This window comes from Streptopelia decaocto, assembly GCF_964273445.1.
Source record: "Streptopelia decaocto genome assembly, chromosome: 5".
Classification (NCBI taxonomy): domain Eukaryota; kingdom Metazoa; phylum Chordata; class Aves; order Columbiformes; family Columbidae; genus Streptopelia; species Streptopelia decaocto.
The window spans coordinates 38,920,447-38,944,039 of record NC_138659.1 but is presented as its reverse complement, the minus strand read 5'-3'; the positions used below and the strand labels follow the sequence as shown (position 1 = coordinate 38,944,039).

The 23,593-nt window shown below is 37.3% G+C and overlaps 1 protein-coding gene across 1 annotated transcript in view; it reads right to left on the bottom strand.

The window, feature by feature from the left end:
* LOC309440492 (catenin alpha-3) overlaps positions 1–23,593 on the bottom strand; it is a gene marked incomplete at its 5' end in the record, with an annotated part of 175,157 nt that overhangs the window by 39,717 nt on the left and 111,847 nt on the right. The window contains 2 exons of the mRNA XM_082054180.1: positions 6,087–6,268; positions 15,071–15,163. Of these exons, the coding sequence (XP_081910306.1) occupies positions 6,087–6,268; positions 15,071–15,163 (275 nt within the window). The remainder of the gene's footprint in view (positions 1–6,086; positions 6,269–15,070; positions 15,164–23,593) is intronic.

The following is a 23,593-nucleotide window of genomic DNA, read 5'->3' as shown; positions in this document are numbered from 1 at the left end:
TTTGTACCTTATGATGCAAACACTGGACTTTCAAAAGCGTCCCCGACTGTTTAATGAAACAATGCTAACCTATGAATTCTCTGAGTGATGAGACAAGAGAAAGGGAAACTTTTTTTATGTATCTGAAGTTGAAATGTAGATGTAATGGCACTTACGCAGTTCAGAGATTTAGTACTAAAGGTACCATTATCTTTTGTAGCAGTGACAGACTGGGATGGTGACCAGGGAGGGGACTGAGTAGGAGCTGGATGGAACAGAGATAAATCTGAGGGACTGGAAGGGCCAGAAAAAGGCAAGGATGTCAGTGGATTCTGGGGTGCAGTGGAAAGGCTCTGTAGTATTTCAGAAGCATTTGGAAACTGAAGGGAAACTAGCAGGATCATGGATAACTCTAAGGTGGAAAAAGACACCAGAAAAGGTAAAACAAATAGCGATTTATGGTGATGAGCTCCATCGATCAACTTGGACAGGAACAGAATCCCTCTTCTCACCTCTTCCATCATCACCTTTCTGTCTCATGGTCTCTTAAAATCCCAATAACTACAGAACTGCCACCATGATTTCCCATCTTCCTTTTAGATCTCCCCCCTCTTCTTTCCCAAGCAAAGACAAGAAGACCAGGGCGAGCAGATGAAGTAAGGCTGAAGACTTTGGCTTGTATCAGAGGAGGAGACTTGCTAAATCAGGCAGCTGCACGTGGTCTTAACCAAGAGTACTACAGAAAGAAAATTCTCTAAGCTGCAGTCTTTGGAAGTACTAGAGATGGATGCACAATCATATTTAGGCATACTATAAGGATAAAGGGACAGATTTGGGGGGATGACTTTCTAGATTGTTTTTCCAAGTCTTGTTAACTTGTTTTGCTATTTTTACTATTTTTCTAATATTAACTCTGATATTGATGCCATTTTAGAAATGTGTCAAGAGCAGATATGAGGCATATTCCAAACGGTTAATTAAGAGTTGCACTTTTTTTAAAAAACTGTTTATATGGTGCCATCTGGAATGTCAACAAACCTACAAAATAGGTAGGAGTACAAGCCCAGTGATTCTTGTTTACTGTTTGTATCACAGAAAACTGAAAAGGATTGCCATAGAGCCTTCAACCAGGCCCTGCACGCCATCAGGGCATGCTGTGAAACCGCCCGGCAGAACTCAGTTACCAGAGCTGGTCTCTCCCTGGTGTATCTTTAAAATCACCTCAAACACGGCAGCAAGCTCTGCCTTGTATGTCCAAATCTCATCTGAGAACCTGGTGGTATCTTTCCTATCAGCAAAGTGTGATGGTGTGAAGCCATCCTGCAGTTCTCTATTATTACGAAGGAACTTTCCTTGGCAGGCAAGACTCAAAGGCTGCCCACTAAAACTTTCTGCTTAAACCATTGCTACTTTCTCAATAGGAATTAAAAATTGCACTGTTCTGATCCTACACACTACTGGAAATAGACAGACATTCCTTTTTATCAGTAAAGGGGATTTGTGTCTCTTTATTGGCAAATACCCTCTTAATTATAAATCTGCTGTGGCAATGGAAAAAAAAAATCTTGCTCCATTTACATCCTCACTCCAGGATTTTTCTTGTACATTTTTTGCCTATCAGCAGAGAAGTCATAGTATTTTCACCAGAATATGATTAAAATGATTACAGCAGATGAGACAATTTATCTCTACAGAAGACATAGGAAAATGACTGAAGACTGACTTGTGATTTAATTTTATGGGACAAATGTTTTTAAAGCTCTAACTTCTTTGTAAACTTGAACATTTTCTATCAGTCAATATTCCTGCTTTTGTACCAGGAATTGAGGGAAAATGCAATAGAACAAGATACAAAGAAAAGAAATTCAAATTATATAAGCATATATATATATTTATGATTATACATACAAAACCCCCTATTTTTTCACCCTTCCATTCCTTTTATAGGTAATTCTGCCTGCTGTACATTCCAAAACACTGTCAGAGAATAGAGACTAGTGCATAACAACACTGCTTCCTAAGAAGAATACGTACATGCGTATCTATCTAAGCCCAGGCTGTCTTTGGGGTAATTTTGTTCATACTTTTTTCTGTTTAAAACCACAATTCATACCTGTATTTGAGATAAACATATAAATAAGCAGTTATTTCAAAAGCCCTGCAAGGTTTCTTAGCAATAATGTAATTTGACAATGGTTAGAAAGCTCAGGGGAAAAATGAGTACATTTGGGACACTGAATGTACTCAAGCTTGTTTATTAGCTACTTCTTCAGTTTCTGTAAAATAAAGCTTTGAAAAATAGTAACTCTAAAAGTCAAAGTAGAGCTTTGAATTAATTGCTTAAAAAAATCTGAACTAGCCTTAAGACAACTCTGTATAATAGCTCCACGAAACCGTGTTTTAATGTCAATCTTGGTTAAGTTCTCTTTTGTTTGGGGTGAACCAACTGCCTCACAGGCTCAGCATCTCCTCCCCACATAGATCCTACATCGCAAATCCAAACAAGCCACTTCTTACTCCTCTAAAAGTCTGCCTGTTCAGATGCCAGTTCTGTTCCAATCTTTCACTTAGATACCACCCATCAATACAATGAAACTATGTCACATATACTCAAGTCTAGCAAGTTAAATTAATTCATTTCTCTATGTTTATACAGGAACTTTGTTCACTTAAAAACTCAATTTAAAGGAGAAAACTCATTCATTGTCAAGACAGAAGCCATTCCTTTAAAATAGTATATTCTCTCACACAAGGACACATCTGTTGCTGCTTGAAAAGTGGAAGCTGAAAACCCTATTTTGAAACCAGTAGACATAAGTTTTGGACTGAGTTTTCAAGTCAGTAATGGTCCTTGTATAGCTATGACATTTCAGGCATCAGACACCTGAGACTACAAAGGGACTTCGGTGCATCCAAGTGAGCATCACAACACTTAGATATACATCTTCAGCAATCAGCACATCATACACTCTGCACTGTGAGACACCCTGAAAATGAGAGTTCAGTAATTCAAAATGGGATCTACACAAAACAAAATGCTCATCCTGAAGTCATCCAAGATGACCATTAGGAAAAATCTATGGCCAAATCAACCCTTTTATCTTGTCCTCACTGAGGCTGCAGCTACAGGCTGAAAACAGATGGAAAACATCAGCAGACCCACTGATACCGCATTCATTTCTCAGCTTTGCTGAATACCTTTGCTGTTGAAGCCATGGCAATATAGGCACTATCTCACATTCTTTTGTTCTTCTTGTCTTATTCACTGTAGCTCTCATAGAGAAACTAAAACTACAGTCCAGTTCATTTTCAGCAAAGTAAAATTCAGGAAAGAAACCTCTACCAAATTGTCTCATTTCTAACAGCAACAACCTTCAGCGAACAGACAGTAGAACTGCAAGAACTTCATATGTTATTCTCCTACAAGCAAAAAGTCTAGTGGAGTCCAAATGAGAACAGGGGGCCATGCTTTCAGCAGAGCAAATGCCTGCTACCTATTGCCTCCACCTCTGCCTGTCAGGGCCAAAGCTTACTACTGCAAATATGATGGTATTTGTATAGAATTTCTAACATTACAGCAATCAATAGAACCAGTTTTGCATAAACAGGCTTGATTATCATGTACATACCCCTGATTAGCAGCTGCTGTTAGCTGCTACATACTTCCAACAATAGATTTCTGTTCTTGCTCAACTGCTTTTCCATCTGCCAGGTATAAGTTTTCCACGACAATGATTAATAGGATGGTTCACGGCAGCAAGTTTCATCAAGTTTTAGTACACTTATGTCATGTAGCATATACAAAGTTGAAAGCAAGCTGGAAAAATACATATTACTTAAAATTACAGTAGCCCGGCCTAGTGTCTACCTGCAGAGGACATGTTCATTAATGTTCAGTAGGATAAGAATCACCTCCAATGAGGTTCTGCAGGTCCCTTCCGTTAAGACTCAAAAAGAAAAAAAAAGCAGAGGCATCTGCCTCTATAATCAAATGAGGAAGCTAAACCATAATAAGCTACTTCACATGGTTACTCTTTACACGAATATTAACTCCCACTGAACAACCACTGATTATCACTGGCCTTCACCGAAATCACCCTGGAGTAGTTTTGTTAATGATCTGAGGCATATACATCAATACCTTATGCCAGCACTGTTCCCATTCCCTTCTGTCTGAATAATGAGTTATTCTGATATCAACACTGATTTGGTTTTAGTTGAATATGTCGCGTAAATGTTCAGGATAATACACACACGCTAACACACTAAGATGCCAAGATGACCTTGAAAAACTAAAACTTTGGAAAGCACTCACTAAGATTAAATAAAAATGAATGCAAGATAATACATTTGAAAGAAAACAGAAATCGACTTACATAACAAGTGACTCAAATATAGAAATTTACTGTTTGCCTGAGTAGCTTCTGATGTAACAAATAAAAAATGCCAGAATATTTTATTTCTTCCATGTCCAAGAACTTGGAAGTACAGACTGGAGACATCAACCCCTAAGGTGAGCTGGTGCCTGCTGTGGCTTCTGCACTATTCATCCCCAGGTGTTCCCAGAGAAGGAAGCAAGGAAGCCAGCTGTGCTCCTCAGCACTTAACTGCCACCTTTCATACAACAAGAGGAAGGGAAGAGTTTAACTATTGTTTAGATAGATACAAGCCTTCATTTTACAAGACCTTGCCTGGCATCATTAAAGAAACAACAAAACTTGAAAACATACTACTGACAGATGTATTCAAAACCAGTTTTCTGAAGATGTAAGGTAAAGTTATGTAAGATACGAAAGTATCTTGTAAGATACTTGTATGTACAGTACTACAGGGTGACCTTGGCCTCTGTTACAAACAGTCCTAGAAACTCAACAAGAACCTTTGTAGGATGGTCATACCCCCCAAGAAACTACAAGCATCAAACATATCATACAGGAGTATATACTTTTATATCTCAAGTTATAGTTTAAACATCTATGAAGTAAAATGAGTAACATATTTCCTAAAATGTGGAAGAGAATCATCAAAATCCATCTTCCAATAACATAGCTGCCTACCATATTCTGAAGGAAAGACTAGGATTTCCACTCTACCCAACAGATTTTGATTTGACTTTCAGGTAAGTTATTTTACCTGAGTCATTTCAGAGTTCTGCGGAACCTTTGGATATCAGCAACACTGGACAAGAGCTGCTCTTCGGGTCAAAACTACAAATTATGGTGTATTCAACTGAGAGGCACAGATGCAAAGCTAAGACAATGCACTGGCCTTGTTAATCTTGATTAATCTAAAGCTAATAATTTAAAGAATTCTGGTAAGGGAGGTGACTTTAATTGTAAAGACTGAATTTATGGCACAATATGTTCTATCTCTCAATACAAATCATATGCTCTTAAAAAGAACAAAAGGATTGCAGAGTTCAACATGCAGGTCTTTAAACTTCTCTCACATGAAGGTGAATTTGGAAAGTGTAAACCTGATAAAATGCAACAAGTCCCTTCCTCAGAATGGGCCTATGCCAGATCCCAGGTTTGTCAGCTGGTTCAACTCTATGCAACTCTGTTAATTTACACACTTGAAGAATTTCTCCAAGAGGCTTAGATTTTTCTTCATATCTTGCATGAAAGGACTTATTTTATGAGACATTAAGTGTCTTGCAAGAGTGGTTGTGTTTTAAGGCTTCAACTACCTATCAGCAACCAGAATGGGCTGGGTGGGGGGGGGGAACCACCAGCACCTCCCTTTGGTACAATTAATTTGATGAAATTTACTGAACATTTATTCAGTTCTGATGAAAGCAACAGCAAGCAACATTATATAAAATATGCACAAGTCTGAATGTGTATTGCCAGGCATATGCTCCGTACAGTATGTTTTATGCTTGATAGCACAGTATGGTGCAAGTAGAACAAGAGATGAGACAGAACTACAGCTTAAAATCAAGATTATTTTGTTACTTTTTCCCTGTCATTGAGAGCAGAAATAAAGTGCTAAAAAATGTGCAGAAACCCCAATCCCGCATTAAAAACCCAGTATTTCCTGCTATAACAATATGACAATGGCCTACAACCTTTCTCCATATTGAGGACCCTTTTTTGCGTAGTTACCTTGTGAAGTCAGTCATCTCCATCATAATCACACACATCCTCTTGGCCAAAACAATGATGTCATTGCTGGTATCATCCCATATTTCAATCTCTGCATCAAGCTTACTCTTGACTTTTTTGAAGTCGGCCACTTGCTCAGCTATCTTTTCCTTTTCAGCCTCTGGCAGTTGAGTCATCTTAGCCTGAAACATAAAATGATTTGATTTGCAAAATGTCTGAGTGTTATTCTTTTTTAAAACAAAACCACTGGATATTATTAAATATGTAGCGCTTCTGAATTTCAAAATCATTGGGTTGGGCCAAATAAATTACCTCACTGTAATGGAGACAGTGGTGTCCATGAAACCATTAATATTAATATAGTAAGGGAACAAAGAACAAATTATTTCAAAGAGCCTTTATGAAATACAACTGATAGATTTTGCTTTTTCTTAGGGATGAACGAGCCTAAGAGATATTAATTATGATGTATATGCAAGTTTCACTATGCAATATTCTTTCAGGTAGTAAAGAATAACAAAATGCTTAATTGTCCTAAAACTTTCAGGTATGCCCGCCCTCTCTCCTGAGAAGGCTCTACAATATCATTTTAAGAACTGGGACTTAATTGTTCAAATATGCACCTTCCGTCCTTGAAGAAGATAGATGAACATGTCAGAAATCAGTACGTGAATAAGGTTACCAAGAGAGTACCCTGGATGCCAAGAGGAAAACATCCCATATTCTAACAAAGCCGCAGCCAAACCGGGCTCAGGCAGGACACGGCCCTATTCTGGGCTGCAGCTCCAGACTGGACTATTTGCAAACATTCCACCAGCTAAGACTGTTGGAAAATAAAGGTTTAGTGTAGCTAGAAGAGTTGTGTGTTTTGTGCAAGCTCACTCTATGGAATCAGAACATTCAATCTACACTAAACGCATGTATTCTTCCGACATTTAAGCATTACTGAAGTATTTAATGTATCAAGAGTGAACCAACTTCTGAAAACACAGCGTAGTGAGAGAAATATTTCACTTAATATTCTTCTTCACAAGAAGGATTATCAGCCTGCTCCAGATAAGGGTCAGATATAACTCCTGTGTCAGAAACAGGCCAGGTTGCAGACAGGGGCTGACATATCATGTGGCCATACGGCAGCCCTGGCCCTTCCTAAAACCTTCTGCCCCAAGAAGAGAGGAGACCTTGGCCTCCAGGTCTTGGTGGCCCTACTGCCACAGTGGATTTCTCTCCCACCTTCTCTCTGAAGAGGTGCACCTCTTGCACCGCAGGCCATCAGGAGCTCAGAGTTACATACAGCAACTATTCACACACTGTAATTATGCAGTAATTAATAAATATTTTGTGACTTGTTCTTGTTTATAAAACATCTACCATCCATAAAATGGAAAGCTAAGGCAGTGGCAGAATTACTTACAATTAGTATCATGGGTAAGCAGTTTAATATGTAATGTATATTTTTTTCAAGCCATGCAATTTCAGAGATTCCATTTTTGCTTGAAACACTCTGTCACAAGGTTAATTTTGGCATTTACATGAATTAATGGAAATTACAGGTCTCCCAAATTATCATTGCAGTCACAGAATGAGAAAGTGTTACTATTTTAAGGAATACTTAACCTGTTATCTGAAAGGAAAACAACAACAACAACAAAGCAAAACAAATCCCACAAACACCTAAACTAAGACACATTTTCCTCATGGTTGTAGGTTCAGCTTGCTGGGAAAGGTGTGGAACAGGCAAAAATAAGAGTTGGGCTACACAGTTCAGATAACCAAAGTACCCTTTTAATAATCTAACACATATTTGCTGATCGGTGGATACTTATGGTATTTCCTAGCCCCCAGCTTCACTACTGTTTTGAGCTAAAGAACACAGGCCTAGATCTGGAAACCCCAAGAAAGATGACATTTTAATGACAGAATTGTGACATACAGTACCCTGCTATGTTCCAGCAATAATGAGTTTCAGATGGAATGTGACATTATCCACTGGAACAAAGGGGCAAAGGAAACAACAGTTCTGACCTTGATTTTTCTTTCATTTCCCTCATAGTGTTTAAAGCCATGCACAGCAACAAAATAAAACAGTTGCATACACAGCCTCTTAAGCACAGATACGGTTTTGTATCAAAATAGGAGAAAATTATTTTTTCATTATTTCCAAGACAAAATGTTTTTTGTTGCAGTAGCATGTAACAGTCAAAACTAGGTAAAAGAAGAAATATTTTCCTTTCTTCTATTACAAAACCCCCAGGTATATATAGATACTTAATTTCCTTGCATTAACTCTTCAGAAGGCTATTTATCCCTGGTCGCTGGGAGTCTCCAACACTGAAGTTATTTGCACTGTCCCGTTTCCAACTTGACTTAACACGTGAGGTTGGTGTTTCTTTTCATTTTGGCCCCTTCTAAGTTTCAATCAATTCGCTATCACAGATACTGAAGTTTTAAGGTCAGAACTGTCCACATAATGATAAAAACAGAGGACACGTAGGGAGTAACTACTTGGTGAAGATTTTGACTCTTCTCTCACTGCTGTATTATGTGCCAGTGAGATGCAAAACCAAAGAACCCCTTTTTTTTTTCCTCACCTTTGTCCGTGGCTGCACTCTAAGGAGTTGACTTGCATATAAACTTCTGATTATTTTCTCCAAGTTCTAGAGTGACGTGCTTTTTTTCTTTCCTTATCCCCTTAAAACAAATGACTGGCTAGATCCACACCACCAAAATTCTCACCACTTACAAGGAAGAGAGGAGGGAAAGAAAAGCCACAAGAGGCAAAATATCTTCAAGCAATTTGTTTCTGTTATCAAAAGCTACTTTTGTCTGAGACAGAGGTGAGCCAGATATCCTCTTCAAAGGGAAGAACCTCCCTTTGAAAATTATTTAACACTTCCTGCTTTGTAGGTTGCAGCGTGTCACGTAACTATAAAGTAGAAAGAGAGAAAAACTCTACAATTTTCTACAGTTTTGTAGGTTACAAATAAAGCAAACCCCGCTCTCCCAATGTAACACATGAAAAACTTTTCAGAGCTTTTACAAACAAGAATACAAACCAACATGCTCTTCACATACAGTAGTTATAAGAAGCCATCTCACCTATGTTCTCGTTGCCCTGCTACACAGTCAGCTGAACGCTTGGTAGAAGTGAACAAAATCTCTCTAAATCACTCCAAGGACAAGCATAAATTTCAATCAAACTACTTTAAAACAGTTCCAATTGTGACATCTGTTTTTTCTTGAATAAACTTTGTAGATCACCACCATAAAATGTGTGCACATTAGCTGAGCATACTTCATCATAAAGGTGAGCACAAGAAAGGGACTTATGAGGACTTACACAGATGTATTTTTAATGCCAATATAGAAAGAAGTACTTTTCTTGAATATGGGACAGAATTAAGACTGATTCTATCAAAATGAGTAAAATGTGTCCACTACCTTATACTGCTTTTTCTACTGAGTGAATAATTGTTCAAGTTTGGATAAAGAGGCCAAAGAGAGAACGGTGGATATTCAGCAATTCACAGCAAAGCGAATACACAGGATGTTCCCCAGAGATGAGTTGTGTGAGGGTATGATAATGACAGCTGAGAGAAGCTGCATTTCTGCTGTCAAATATACTATCTGCTGTCACCAGTTGTCATGTTCCAGTTCTAAGAACTGTAACATGCCTGCTGAAGTCCAGCATTCTTTGAACAAGTTCAAAGAGTGCCTCATTTGTGCTGTCACACCAGTTCCTCTGTATTTTTAGATACAATACAATTGGATAAAAAGATAAAGCTATCAGGAAGTAATAAAAAAAGAACAAACTTTTCAATGGCATTTTTGCATCAGCCTTCACTAAAAAGGTTGACTTAGATGAGGCAATTGTCATATTAAATCTAATTTCTCCTTGTCCCAGGGTAACAAGCCAATAAATGAAGAAGCAACATGTCGTGAATCTGGGTTTCACTAAGGTTTTGTCACTGGTTTTCATGTCACCCTCACAAATAATCTACAGAAATATCACCTACATGTAATTGCCACTGGGTGGATGTGATACTGGTTAGAAAACTGTGCACGGAGTACTTGTCAAGAACACATGCCAAACTAGAGGGATCTATCAGGAGGAATTCTGAAGGGACCTGCCCTGACTCTGGCATCATTCGGTATTTTCACTAATGGTGTGGATGACAGAGCCAAGAGTACACAGTACGCGTCTGCAGTGTAAGAGGCCTGGTTTAACATAAAATGGTCCTCGTTTACAATTCAAAGTGATCTTGAGAAACCTGAGAACTGATCTGAAAACATAACAGAATGTATTTCAGCTGAGACATGTACAGGGTTTTACACCAATATGCACACAGAACTGAGACACAAGTGGTTATCAGCAGTTCTGTGGGTGAGGATTTGTTGATCAAAATGTTGTACTCTTGACAAAGGGCAAATCTCATACAAAACTCATTCTGAAGTATGTATACAGAAGAAAATACTGTAAAGCTTACGCTAGTCCTTGTTGTCGAGACCACAGCTGGCATATACATTTAACAATATGGATAGTCTGGACACGAGATTCACAAAGTCATTAACCAACTGAAGAGCATCCAGAGGAAAGAAAAACAGCAAAAAGACATAATAAAAGCACTATCTTAAAGGATAAATAAAGGGTATTTGAGTTATTTAATATGGCGTGTAAAAAACAGTGAGGACATGGAATTTAGGATCTACAAGTAAAAAAAAAAAAAAAAAGGTATATGAGGTATAAACCACTTTCCAATAAAGAGTGAATTCCAGTAATGAGCTAAACAGGTACAGCAATGCAATTGCTCTTATACATGCACGTGTCAGAAAGAAGTATATTATAATAAAAGGCCAGATCAACCTACTTCTCAGAGTTCTTTCCAGTCCTACTTTGTAATAGTGTATAATATTGGGACTGCTACAACCTTGAGTCTTCCATTAACTTCGCCTCTTCCCCTTACTAAAATGGGGGTATCTTAAGCATTAGCAAGGAAATTAAATCCTTTTTATAGATCATGAGTTCTGACAGGGAATCTTCTGCTGTGTATTAACTGTCAAAATGATTAGTAGCAGGACCTACTTGAAATTAGTTATTTGCATTATTCTCAAACTTTTATCATCAGGATTTCAAGCTTCTGTGTGGCTTTGAAAAAAATTAAATTTACAAAATACTTTAAACTCAGCTTTTTATTAACAAAGCACCACATCCTCCTGTTAATGTATGCCAGCATTTCTATTAATGTAGGAACTTAGATGTAAAGTACTTCTTACTTCGGTAAGAATAGCTGATTCATTTAATGGCAAATTAACTTCCCTTCTAAGTACTGTTTTGTGCAAGTATCAATAGGTGTTCTTGGTGTTTCTTTGTATTGGTTTGGTAAGACTTTTATGTGGCCATCTTTTCAAGGCTAAATATCTTTTTAGATTAATGATTAATTAATTAATGATTGTTGTATTTAAGATGTAATACAAATAAAACAATAAACTAATTCAGCATGGATTTTCTCAATCACAATATAATACACACTGAGACAACTCTGTTATCACCTCTGAATTGTTGTGTAAACATAGTATGAAACAAATTCATATAAAAGAAGATCTTATTCTGAGACATTTCTGTGTATGTACTCATACAACAGTCTGCAGGACTCTGAGAAAACCTGTGGGTGGGTGGTTGCCTGAAAGCATTTCTGCTCTTGTCATCCCTAGGTGGATTATGTATGAGCTAAAACATTTCACCTCTTCTTCAATATAAACACCTAACCTGTAGCAATAACTTTAAAATTAAGCTAAGCTGTTCTCCTAACTCATTTAGTAACTTTCAACACAAATTTTCTCCTATCATCAGAACGTACATTGTCTTATAACACTGAAAATTAACTGGGCAAGTACTTAATTGACCTTCTCTTCAATGCAAAATTATATCATAAACCACTAACTACCTCGAGTGGAATTAGACTGATCATGACGGGATAAATTTCCTGAAGTAAAATTACTGTGTGATAAGCTTGCAGAGTAACTACACAAATCAGACCCAACAACCAGAGGCAGCCCTAGCTTTCAGCTGAGAAAAACTGTGTTAATCTTTGGATCCACAAGCAGCATCTGTTTTTACAGTAGCTAAGGATTTGGTCCTAAGGATCTTCTTCAGGGAAGTAAAACCATTCTACAAATAATGATGAGTATTGCTATCCAGTTTAATGACGGAGGGATCTCACAGCACATTGCCCAAGTTAACCTGCATGCCACAGTGTGGGATGGTGCCATAAGCATCCACATATTCATCTTGAAGATATAATTATCTGAGGGAAAGATCAATGAAGGAACATTTCTGAAATTACCTATGTACTTGCAGATTCAGGAACATAAACACCAGGTCAAATCTCAATCTGTCATCTCACCACAAACCTATAATCTCTATACAGACAGATTCTGAAGAACTTATCATTAATAATATATGGATTTTTTCCTACATAAGGAAAATGAGATTTGCTAGTTGAGATGTTAAAAGTGGCATATGCACATCACATCTGTTTTTACATGCTGCGATATGTTTTTTATGTTGTGATAAAAAGAGAAAGAACAAAGGTGCTTTCACAGGCAGTAGTTCCCTGTTGGAGCAGTGAGAGATGTGACATAGCAGAAAATACAACACTCCTGACAAAGGAAGAGGAATCAAGAGTGATATTATGCAGAGCTAGTATATCAAGACAGGTATATGTAAATAAAATTGAATTACTGTAGTGGAAATGCCCAAGAGAAAGATCTCAAGGAGGAAAAAAAGTGTCTCTGCAATCTTGCCATACCACTTCTGGAACAGCCATTCTTGATGTTACTACTGCGTGCAAAAGCCTCGCAATAGCACAGGAAACCTGCTGCAGAGCACAAAACAAAACCCCTGTCTAAACCTTAAAATCCGTCTTCCCTATACACATGCTTCATTTTACTAAATAGGTTCTAGGTATAAATCTTCAAATATCAATATCAAGTAATGGTACAAAACAAAGAGGCCTCAAATCATTGTTCGTGTTTGGTGCAGCAGCAAATTGATTTGTTCAAACATTTGTTTAAAAGAAAATGTATGTGAAGGTTTCTGTCAACATAGTGATTTAGGTTAAGAGGTTATGTATCTAATTTAGTCAAAGCTGTAATTTCCAATTAATTTTTTGAGTAACGTGCCATTTATGGCCCTGATAATATTACTCTGAAAACTAGGAAACCTGTTCCCAGGTAAAGATGAAGAATCAGATTTTGTGGATTATACATCGTGTGCAGCACAACGGAAAGTGCATCCCAGAGATGTGATGTGATATTTTAAAGCTTTAGTGGATCTTTTGCTACTACATTACGATAGTAAACATCTACAAACTATTACTAACGTTTTCCTAGTGACAGAAAACCTTCAAGTGATGTCATTACGGGATATTTATGAAAATATGTAAGCATATCAACTGCACCTGCCCCAAACGAAACCACAGCATCTTATACAGGTAATGTTTTGAAGGAAAACCTTGCCTTTCATAACTACAACAGAAATCTTGGCCTGTAAAGTGGGGGCAATGTGCTGACATTTACAAAGAGTAACTTTATTAGAGAAGGGCAGCTAGTATATTTTAATTGCAAGTTACATTTATTAAGTAATAACATAGTATGAGCTGACCTTTCACAGAGTTGTTACATTTCTCACAATATTTTAAGAATCAAATGACAGTTAATTAACATGTAACTGAAATACACATATGCAACACAAGTGAACAGCCTTTATTTTGGTTAGTAGCTTTTCATTAGTACTTAGGGTCTTAATGAAGAAAATATTTGTTTGGGGAATAAAAGAAAGTAGTGCTTGTTGAAAAGCAAATGTGAATTAAAATGTCATCTTCTTGACATAATTCTTTTTATATTAAAAAGTTTTGCTTTTTCCAAACTAGCTCTATCATTTATAATTTCCATTAAGGGAATAATACTAGAATCAATCAAGTGTGAGAGATCCGTTACTGCCCTAGATATTGAGCAAACAAGTAATGAAATAGACATTTCTGACTCCATGGATATTTTCAGTTCAGAAAGTTATGAATAGAGTACAGTTTTGCTGAAACATCATTTAAAATGGAAACATAAAGAAGATTAATATTTGCTAAATACATGAATTTTGCACCGAGAAACCTTTTTGTTACCTCAAAATGTTCCTGGGGTCTTAAAAATGTTTGAATGTAAACAATAACCAGTAATGTAGTGGAGTCCTCAGGTTAAATGATGATACAAAAAGAAAACCACATTCACAACTTTGGAGATACAGAAATTGTCAGATACTGTATTAAGCTTTTCATACTTCCTCATAAATTCACTAGTTAAGCCATCCAAAGTAGAAGAGTTCTCACATGAACACAGCAGGCACAGTCTGTAACTCAGCTGCTTTGGTGCTAAGGTTGCACGTGCAGTCCTTACTCTTCAGTGCATTTGAACTTCCTCATACGTAGAGGCTGGCTTGGGTTAATACACATTGCAGGCTTCACTAAGACCCAGATGTAAAAAATGCCTTAATAACCTACCTGCTATTAGTCCAAGCCCCACTTATGAAACTGTAACGTGTTAGAATTTTTCTGTCTAATTTACACTGGTCATTGGAACCGGCTCCCCAGGGAAGCGGTGATGGCACTAAGCCTGTTGGAGTTCAAGGAGCGCCTGGATGATGCTCTTAGTCATATGGTTCAGTTTTAGGCAGTCCTGCAGCGACCTGGACAAGATTCTTATCGGACCCTTCCAACTTGAGATACTCTATGATTCTATATCTTTACCATGTATTTACACTTTTCCTCTCTCAGGTCATACACATCATTTTATGCCCTCTGCACATTTTCAGAAAGCTATTAAGAGCTGAACTAGATTTTAATGTTTCACTGTATGCCTTCAAGTGGCTTTGCAGGAACTAGCATTTTTCCCCTTGTCAAATTGCTTTTTAAATAAACTGGTGTAATACCTACCCTGTCAGTCTTCCCTTCAGTCTGAATACTTGTACGGCTACGTGCATCATAGTCTTCTTCAAGGTCAGATACATCTTCTAGCTCCTCAGGTGTCTGAGGAAAAAGCACGCAGAAATGGGTTATTCGCTTTTAAGGTTAGTAACTTTGATATCAATGTCAAACATACATTATCGTTTGGTCCACGATAATCTCTGACAACTAGTCCTGTTCTAGCAGTGGACTGGTTACTAAATGCCAACTAAAATCAAACTGTTTTGCACAGCTCTGAACTAGTTCAGAATAGCCATACTTTAATTAAAGCACTGACTTTTAAAGTTGGTACTCAGGAAAGTTATTTTTACTTAAATATTGTGTTACTGTTGCTAGAAAAGGTGTCTTACAAGAAACCTTTACATGACCAGAGTGGATGCCTACGTTTTTAGAATGAAAATATGTTTCTACTATGTTTACAAATTTTTCTACTACTTTTCTTCACTGTCCAGAAATACTCATACACCCACTCTCCCATCTCCAGAGCAGATCTAGTAGTCCCTCAGAAGGTCTAGTATTCTGTCAATGGGAGCAAGAGGCTTCAGAATCCTGCTGATTTCTGTTGCTACACTGAAATAAGAGAGTGCTCTAAGTCAGCTCTGTACTCTGGGAGGGGAGAGCACCACTTCCCCAGTTTTGCACATGTCACTTCTCAATTCCAACAAGCAGCACAAGTTCCTGCACTACAGGAACAATTAAGTGGCCCTAATTTGCTATTTGTATACATGGCATTATTTCATATGCCACTGTCTGTTCCTTCTAGTCACCTCAGCTGCCATCTAAGCAACACTGGTTTTTTACATGAAGATACACATTTGCATTATGATAATTTGCTGTCCTTTTCTACTGTTGTGATGTTTTCTTAGAGCTGTGTGATTTTTGCCTCTAGCTGGATAGGAAGAAGTAGTTCTTACAGTTATCAATTTATGATATCAAGCCTTCTTCCCAACAAACAAAAATTCATCGGCATTAGGTAAATACTTTTATACTTTGTTGAGCACATAAGCGTTTCACAATCCTTGAACTATTATCCTTCAAATAGCTACTACATATGTTGGGAAAAAAAGATTCTATTTTTAGCTTCCTCTCTTAACATGTTCTCTGAATTCCTTCTCTCTTCCTCTCCATTGATTTTATTTTTTTTTTATTTACTTTTTTCTTTCAGAAACTCCAAATCATGAGTGATACGGGCCAGTCTATGTCTTTTACTGTGTATACTGTATGTATTGTAATGTACCCACAGTTAAAATAATCTGTTTTGGTAACATAGATGTTGGGTATGAATTTCTTCAACCATACATGAGCAACTCCATCAAAAAACATTGTTAAACTTATGACAGGAGCAATTTTCTATATGATCCAAGTCTTCACATTTATTTCCTCCTTCCCACCTAACAACACATTTTCCAAAAAAAAAAAAAAAAAAAAAAAAAAAAAAAGTCTTCATTCAGGAATTCTGAATTTAATCATAAATAGTCCAAAAAAAAAAAAACCCAAAACATAATGAACATGGCTATATGAAGGACCCTAAATAAGACATTAAAAGCAAGTTTACTCATATTAACAAAGCACTGCACAATGAAGCAGACAAAACTTTTGGGATTATGAACTACTTAAAAAATAATATTGGTTCTGCTGATGCAACAGGGCACTCAAAAATTTTCCCTTATCAATTAGATTCAGATTTTGAAGAACTACAAAGATATAGAACCAGAGTCAATAGCAACAGATCTACTACAGCCTGACATCTAGAGTTCCACTTAGAGGGAAATCCTGACATTCCTAGTATCCCAAAAAGCCTGACGTGCCAAGAGAACCATGACAAGAGGAGGACCATCAGATAACGCTACCAAAGTCACACAGAAAGAAGCCTGGTCATTACTTTTACCCAATTTTCTATCATGTCAAATGTAATTTTTAAAATCCAGAATCGCTGTATGTTCTCATCACCTTATTTTTACTGTCAAGTTATATATAAACAAGATCTGTTCAGAGGGACACTATCGGGTTCTGTTATTTTATTTCTGGGTCCACAGCACCATAATGGCACTACACTGAACTGACTAAATCCACCTGCACACGTTCATATCCTTTGGGAAAGTGTCTCTGCAGCGAGAGAGCAGTATATAAGCAACTAGACTTCAAGGTCTGCCTTGAAACAAGGTTTAAAGAGCACTCCAGTACTTGAAGAGCACACAAGTCAATTTCACTCACTGAACAAAACAGTAATTTCTATGAGAAAACATTCTAAGAAATAAAGAACTGAAAGCTGGTGCTCAAGCTGGCAGAAACAGAATGCTGATGGTGAAAATACACCTAGGCTTCCTCAAGAAAACAGGGAGGTAAGCAACTTTTGAGGCAAAGATAAGCATAATGCTACACTGGTAAAGCAGGCAAAAGGAATATTTTATTTTCACACAAAGACTAACAGTGTGCTAAAGTCTCTCAGCTTTTGTCCTGGAATTAGATGTAGTAAGAATCCCACAGCAGCCGAAGGTGTTACCAAGCAAAACTTGTTTGAACACCTGCAGTGTGGCTGGAAAATCAGATTTTGCTGTGGATGGATATCCATGAAATAAAAATAACTATCACAAACTCACTTTAATTGAAACACTTACAGACACTCTTATCAGAGAATCAACAACCGAAAGTGTATTAAAACGGAGTAACTTCAGCTTCTCAGGATTGCACTGACCAGGGCCCTCCGGCAGGTAATAGCCTTGGTTCAGTGAGAGATTTATAGAAAAAAAGAAATTACTTCCTTCTTAAAGCAAAACGATACTGGGTTACTACACAGAAAAATGCATTGCGATTCTCAGGTTTTTATAAACATTAGTTAATTTTTTTTTCCCCTCAATGATCATAATGTTGGATTCATGATAGCAGGGCACCATTCTTTCCTCCGTGAACACATACTCGGGAATGTTAGACAATCACACATTTCCAGTATGTATTTTTTCCCTTCTATAAAACATGGAATACAAGATGATGTGACAGGGCAGAGCGGTTAATAACATAAGCGGATTTTAGCTCATGTCAGTAAGAGCTTTCTTTATACCATCGCCACCGCACAATGAACCGCATATATTTACAAAAAAATTATGTTAGGAGTCATTGAGGGAATTCTGTAGATTTATATTGATACTATTTTTTCTGTAATGGTAAACTACATATATATTACCAGCCTAAATGCAGAAAATTCAAAGAGGAGAGAAAATGACACTAACATAAGATATCTCTAAATGACAGGCTCAGGTAAGCTTTCCATAGATGAAAATATGAGTCTATTAGTCTGATACAACAGTTTCAAAGCCACAAGCTGTCCACCAGAGATCTCTGTCCAGCTGCATTGTACAGGGATTCACTCGCCAATTCTTTGCTCACAGGCAGAACACCGGGTCAGAGTCTAAGTGCAAGCGGGCTCATATCTGAGCCCCTCTTGGCCCAATTGTCCAAACATTGTCAGAAAGCTTTTTTTTGTTTTAAATAATGCATATGCCCTTTTCAGGTTGGTAAAATTTATCTGTGGCTGGGATGAGAGGTTTCCTGTGGAAAGCTCATTTTCCCAGCCAGAAGAGTACACTCCTATTGAGTTCTTCCTAAGCAATTTTCTCCAAAGTCCAGATCTACCAGGTTTTGAACCATCGGTACTACAAAATTCAGGAACACAACAAACACACCCACACCACCACAAACCCTATGCAGTTACAAAGGACTAAAGGCAAAAGTTTCAAGCACAAAGAAGCTCTTGATTTATTAAACTTGAAATTATAAACCACAATAATTTTCAGACACAAAGCGCCAATTATAAAAAAAAAGACAAAAAAACCCACACCAAAACAAAACAACCAAAAATAACCCACAAAGAAACAAACAAAAAAACCCATAACAATGCAAACAATAGAAGTAGTTACTCAATTCTTTACTCTTCTTGGAAGCTGTTTTACATAATTCAATGCAAGATCTGTGATTTTTCATATTGCTTTCATGATCCACTGTTTCTTAAATAGCTGAGACACATGTGTATCTACTTATATGAATATTCCACGTGTGAACACATGGATATTCCATACTGGGAAAAGGGCAGTTTTGAATTCTACACTCACCCTCAATGCCACGGTAAGAAAATGTCATTGCATGTTTGAACTGGTACAAACTACCAGGACTTGTAACACACAGTAAGGTGCTATCATCCATAAACAGCAATCTTGCACAGGAAGAGCAGCAGACCCTGAGGACTGGAATAAGAACAATGGAAGGAATTTCAAAGTACTGTTTAAAGTTGACTATTTAGGTCTGTAAGATATAAACTGTGCATAACCTCCAACACTAACTGGAGTCTCAGCAACTGCAAGTGACAGAAAAGGAAGAGTGAGAGAACGAATACAGGACCTGAATGGCAAATTCACTATTAAGACATACAAAGTATGGAATTTCCAGTAAACCAAGGAAGAACGCGGAAGTCAAATGAAGTCCTGTGCAAGCCTCTGACCAGCAACAACCCACAAGCTCATGTGTAAAGCGTGGTGGTAAAAAGAGTTTGGAAATAAATTTAAACAGAAAACTTTGGAGAAAGGTTTCCAGCACTCCTAGGAGCAGAACTCTTGAACAGTCTCCCCTAGGTGTGCTGGAGGAGCAGAGAAACCTGTCATTAGCTGAAGCCTGAGCAGCCTACCCGGAAGCCTTGCAGCAGCTGGCTGAGAGAGCAGAGGTGAGCCAGGATGGGAAACCTGCCCCAGCCTCCCTGCCCACTGTTCCAAGAGATTTCAGTCATTTGGAAAAAGCCTTTGCTGACCCCAATGAAAATGCATTCAAGTATGTCCCTACACATTTAAGACTATAATTCCGTTACTACTGCTGACATGTTACAAAGTTGTGTGTATTTCTTTCCACATTTCAATGCTTGTAATAAATCTGCATTCTCGATGGTTTTGCTACTGAAGACTCAGGCTGATGACTCAAAAACATATGTATAGCCAAGTCCAGTATTGATGAATTTTACACCTTCCTGGTATCCAACTTCAAGCCACAAGAGCAAGTCATCACAATTGCACATGGGTGACTTCAGGCTATGAAGTACCTTTTCATCTATGAAATTATAAACACTCTCTGATGATAAACCTCTTCATTTGATTTTCTACTACAATTTTAAAGAGATTAATAAAACCAAGGTATGGCCTTAGTCTTTAGATCTCTGCCGGTCTTTCCAAGCTGTGTGCAAATGTGGTCTTTGGTTTATTTGCTTTGTAATCCAAGCTTTGTAAAATGAAGTGTTTGACCAGGTTGCAGAGAATTTTTTCCAACACAAAGGCTTTTATGCAAACCCTCCTCAAGTGATTATCCAAACAACTTTATCTAGGATCATTCTCTTTTAAAGGTCACATACGCTCATGAAACTGTTAATCCTGCAAATAAAGGGTCTCAGCTGTTAAAAAATAATGCAGAGCCAAGTCTGAAATCTCAAGATATGCAATGTAAATGGGCAAAGAGACATCATGATATGAAAGGAGGAAGCTATCTCCTCTTATCTAACATTCAATTAAATGCTGACCTTTAAACTGTCATTATATGCTCTTACGCTTTATCTTATCTTGGTTTCAACACCCCCATCAATCATTCTTTTTCCCAAATGAATAATAAAATGCAGCGCAGCCTAACACCTTAACAGGAGGTAAGTTGATGGGTGATGTCTTTATTACAGCACTGCAGAATTATTTGTGGAATGTAAACACCACAGCAGTGACAGAAAGGCTTGTAAGGACTAGGAGGATCAGAATTCATCTATTATGTTCTTCACTGAGAACACAATGGGTTTAAAGAGATTATCCATTCTACTCTGGACATTTGACTAATGCCAGTATTTCGAAAATTTTATCATGTCAAGCAGCTTGTCATTCAGTGGAACAAACTATGGTAAATGTGTCACAAATGGGCCCTCTGCAAATATTTAGTTAGTGTCTGATATTTTTGTGTATTAGTCACAATACCATCGTTATTCCATGCTTAATTCTGCCAGATGACAGGCTGCCAGAGTTTTGATGCACTAGAGGGAGAACAAGAAATTGCAAGCAGTATTTATTTTTCAGATTAATTCACTAAAAGTACTTTTCAAGTGTTTGCTAAAAGCAATTATTTTGAAAACTATGAAAACTCACATTATAAAGGGCAAATTAAAATCCTATGTTCTTAATCTGTCAATGTTGTGACATCTCAATCTACAGCAAATACCACCCCCCTATTTGTCATTAAAAATGATCATACATTTATTGTTGAAATCTGTTCTTGGCACTTCCCTTAAAATGACATCTTTTGCACACCACATTATTTGGGATATTATGAATATAAAGCTAAGAAATGATTAATTAAAGCAGAGGTCATAGCTCTGTCTTTGATAGCAGTATCGTCACCAACTGCTGGCAAGGAATTCGTCACCAAGTAATAGTAAGATCACTATCCTGCCACAGCCTGTAGACATTACAGATAGTTCATTTTCTAATGTAGGTGATAAAAAGCTGATGTTTTAAAAATAATAAATGCTGTGAAATCATAGTATGGGGTAAAAGTTACCTTATTACTTCTGGATGCTAGAAGGTTTAGTTTGCTCACTTAATAATAAGCCAAATTATAGTATTCCACTCTAGGAGATTAAGACAAAAAAGGTAAGATTAATCACCACTAGGACCAGCTAGACAGATCAATATCCTGACTCCACGTAACAATTCCTGCTTTCAGTTCTCACTGAGCATACATTAGGATAATAGTCTTCTCAATAAACAGCCCGGGAGACAGAAAGCATGCGAGCAGAGGGGTGTAATGGAAAAGTTAAATTTTTGAGAACTGCCTTCTGAAAATCCTTTTAAAGTACAAACTGTGAAGTTGTCACAGCTGATTAAGCTGGCACAGAGAGTTTTAGCACCTATTTTCTACCCAAAGTCACACCTCTTTTGCTGGAAACCTTATTTCAGCCCTGTTTTCATTCTTTCCTTTCTTGAAGTTTCGTTGTAGCCCTTGGAACACGGACGGCACTTTGTAGTTATGCCACTCTTGCATACTGCCAAGAACAATTTGAAGAGAGTTTTACTCCTGAAAATACTGACCTAGTTATGCTGTTATAAAACCACTGAACACATCTTTAAAAAGTTGAGGGAAACTTTAAAGTTGCATGAAAAATCACAACTAGTAATGGTATCATAACCATAAGGGTCAAAAGATACAAGGAAGATAAGGTTTATAGTAGAGGTAGCAGTTTCTTACAAAATGAGCAGGATTAGAAAAGAAACTAGGATTTCAGAAGTACAAATTCTTTACCAGGTACTTGAAGACTCTCATGGGAACCTGAAAGCTGCTTTACTTTTTACCAGATATTTCATTTCAAGGCAGCACTTTTTTGGTATGAATTCTTCAAAAAGAATTAAAACACTAAGTAACTACAACAGAAAATATGACCAAACATAGCTATTGCTGCAACCAAAGTCCTTGTCTTCACTCTATTAAAACAATGGCAACTAATACACAGCTCCATGTAAAGTGTATCCTTTGCTTATTCTTATTAGGTAGAAAACTTCACCACATGGCTGAGAAGCTTCCATTTTAATCTCAGACAATTAATCATCAACAAGAACAGAACAGTTTTCAATACAAGTGATTTGCTGTTTTGCTTATCTAAATGGTATTCCCCGTTTCCTCATTTGCTCCATCTAGTAGGAAGCCAATTGAGACACTTTATTTATAATGGAAATATTTCTGAAGTTGTTTGAAGACAGATACTGAAAAGCTAATTCACCTGTTGTTCTCGCTTTTGCCAGTAACCTAAGGTAAATGAGATATGGCCTACTGATTTCATAGTTGTGAGTAAAACAGTAGACTTAATTTCTAAACATGACTTGAATATTTGAAAATGGAAAAAGAACAAGTTTTCTGTACTGCACCCATGTGTATTAGAAGTAGTCTAAAACATCATTATTGTAGGACTGGCTAACTCCAAAGGCAACCAGATGCTTTACATTTTGATTCTTCAAAAATTCACGTTTCCTATTTTTTAAAAAAGGTCAGAAGAACAAACTGTTAAATGAGTCACCTTAAAAGATAATATTAACAAAAGTAACTCCATTGGATGGATTAATAAATGCCTTAGCAAAAGATTGCCAATGATAAGTACATTTCTCAGATCGGAGTAGATGAAACTATTATCTACAACCTCAACATCTGCTCAAGTCTCTTCAGTCTCAACCGACTCTCTCTACTATCTGACCTGAAAGTAAAATATATCAACTTAAAACACACCACACAGAATAAGCCTGTCAAGCAAAAATTTGTGCGTAATTCTATAAATACAGAATGTAATGCACAGCCCACTTCTGAATGCATAGGTAGCACTACCATCACCCTTCCCACACATACCCATCAATGACTTAATCCTGAAGTATAAACTTCTCAGTTTTAGCGGCCGTTCCTCCCAGACACAAAGAGAAAATTAAACGACCCTAGCCATGA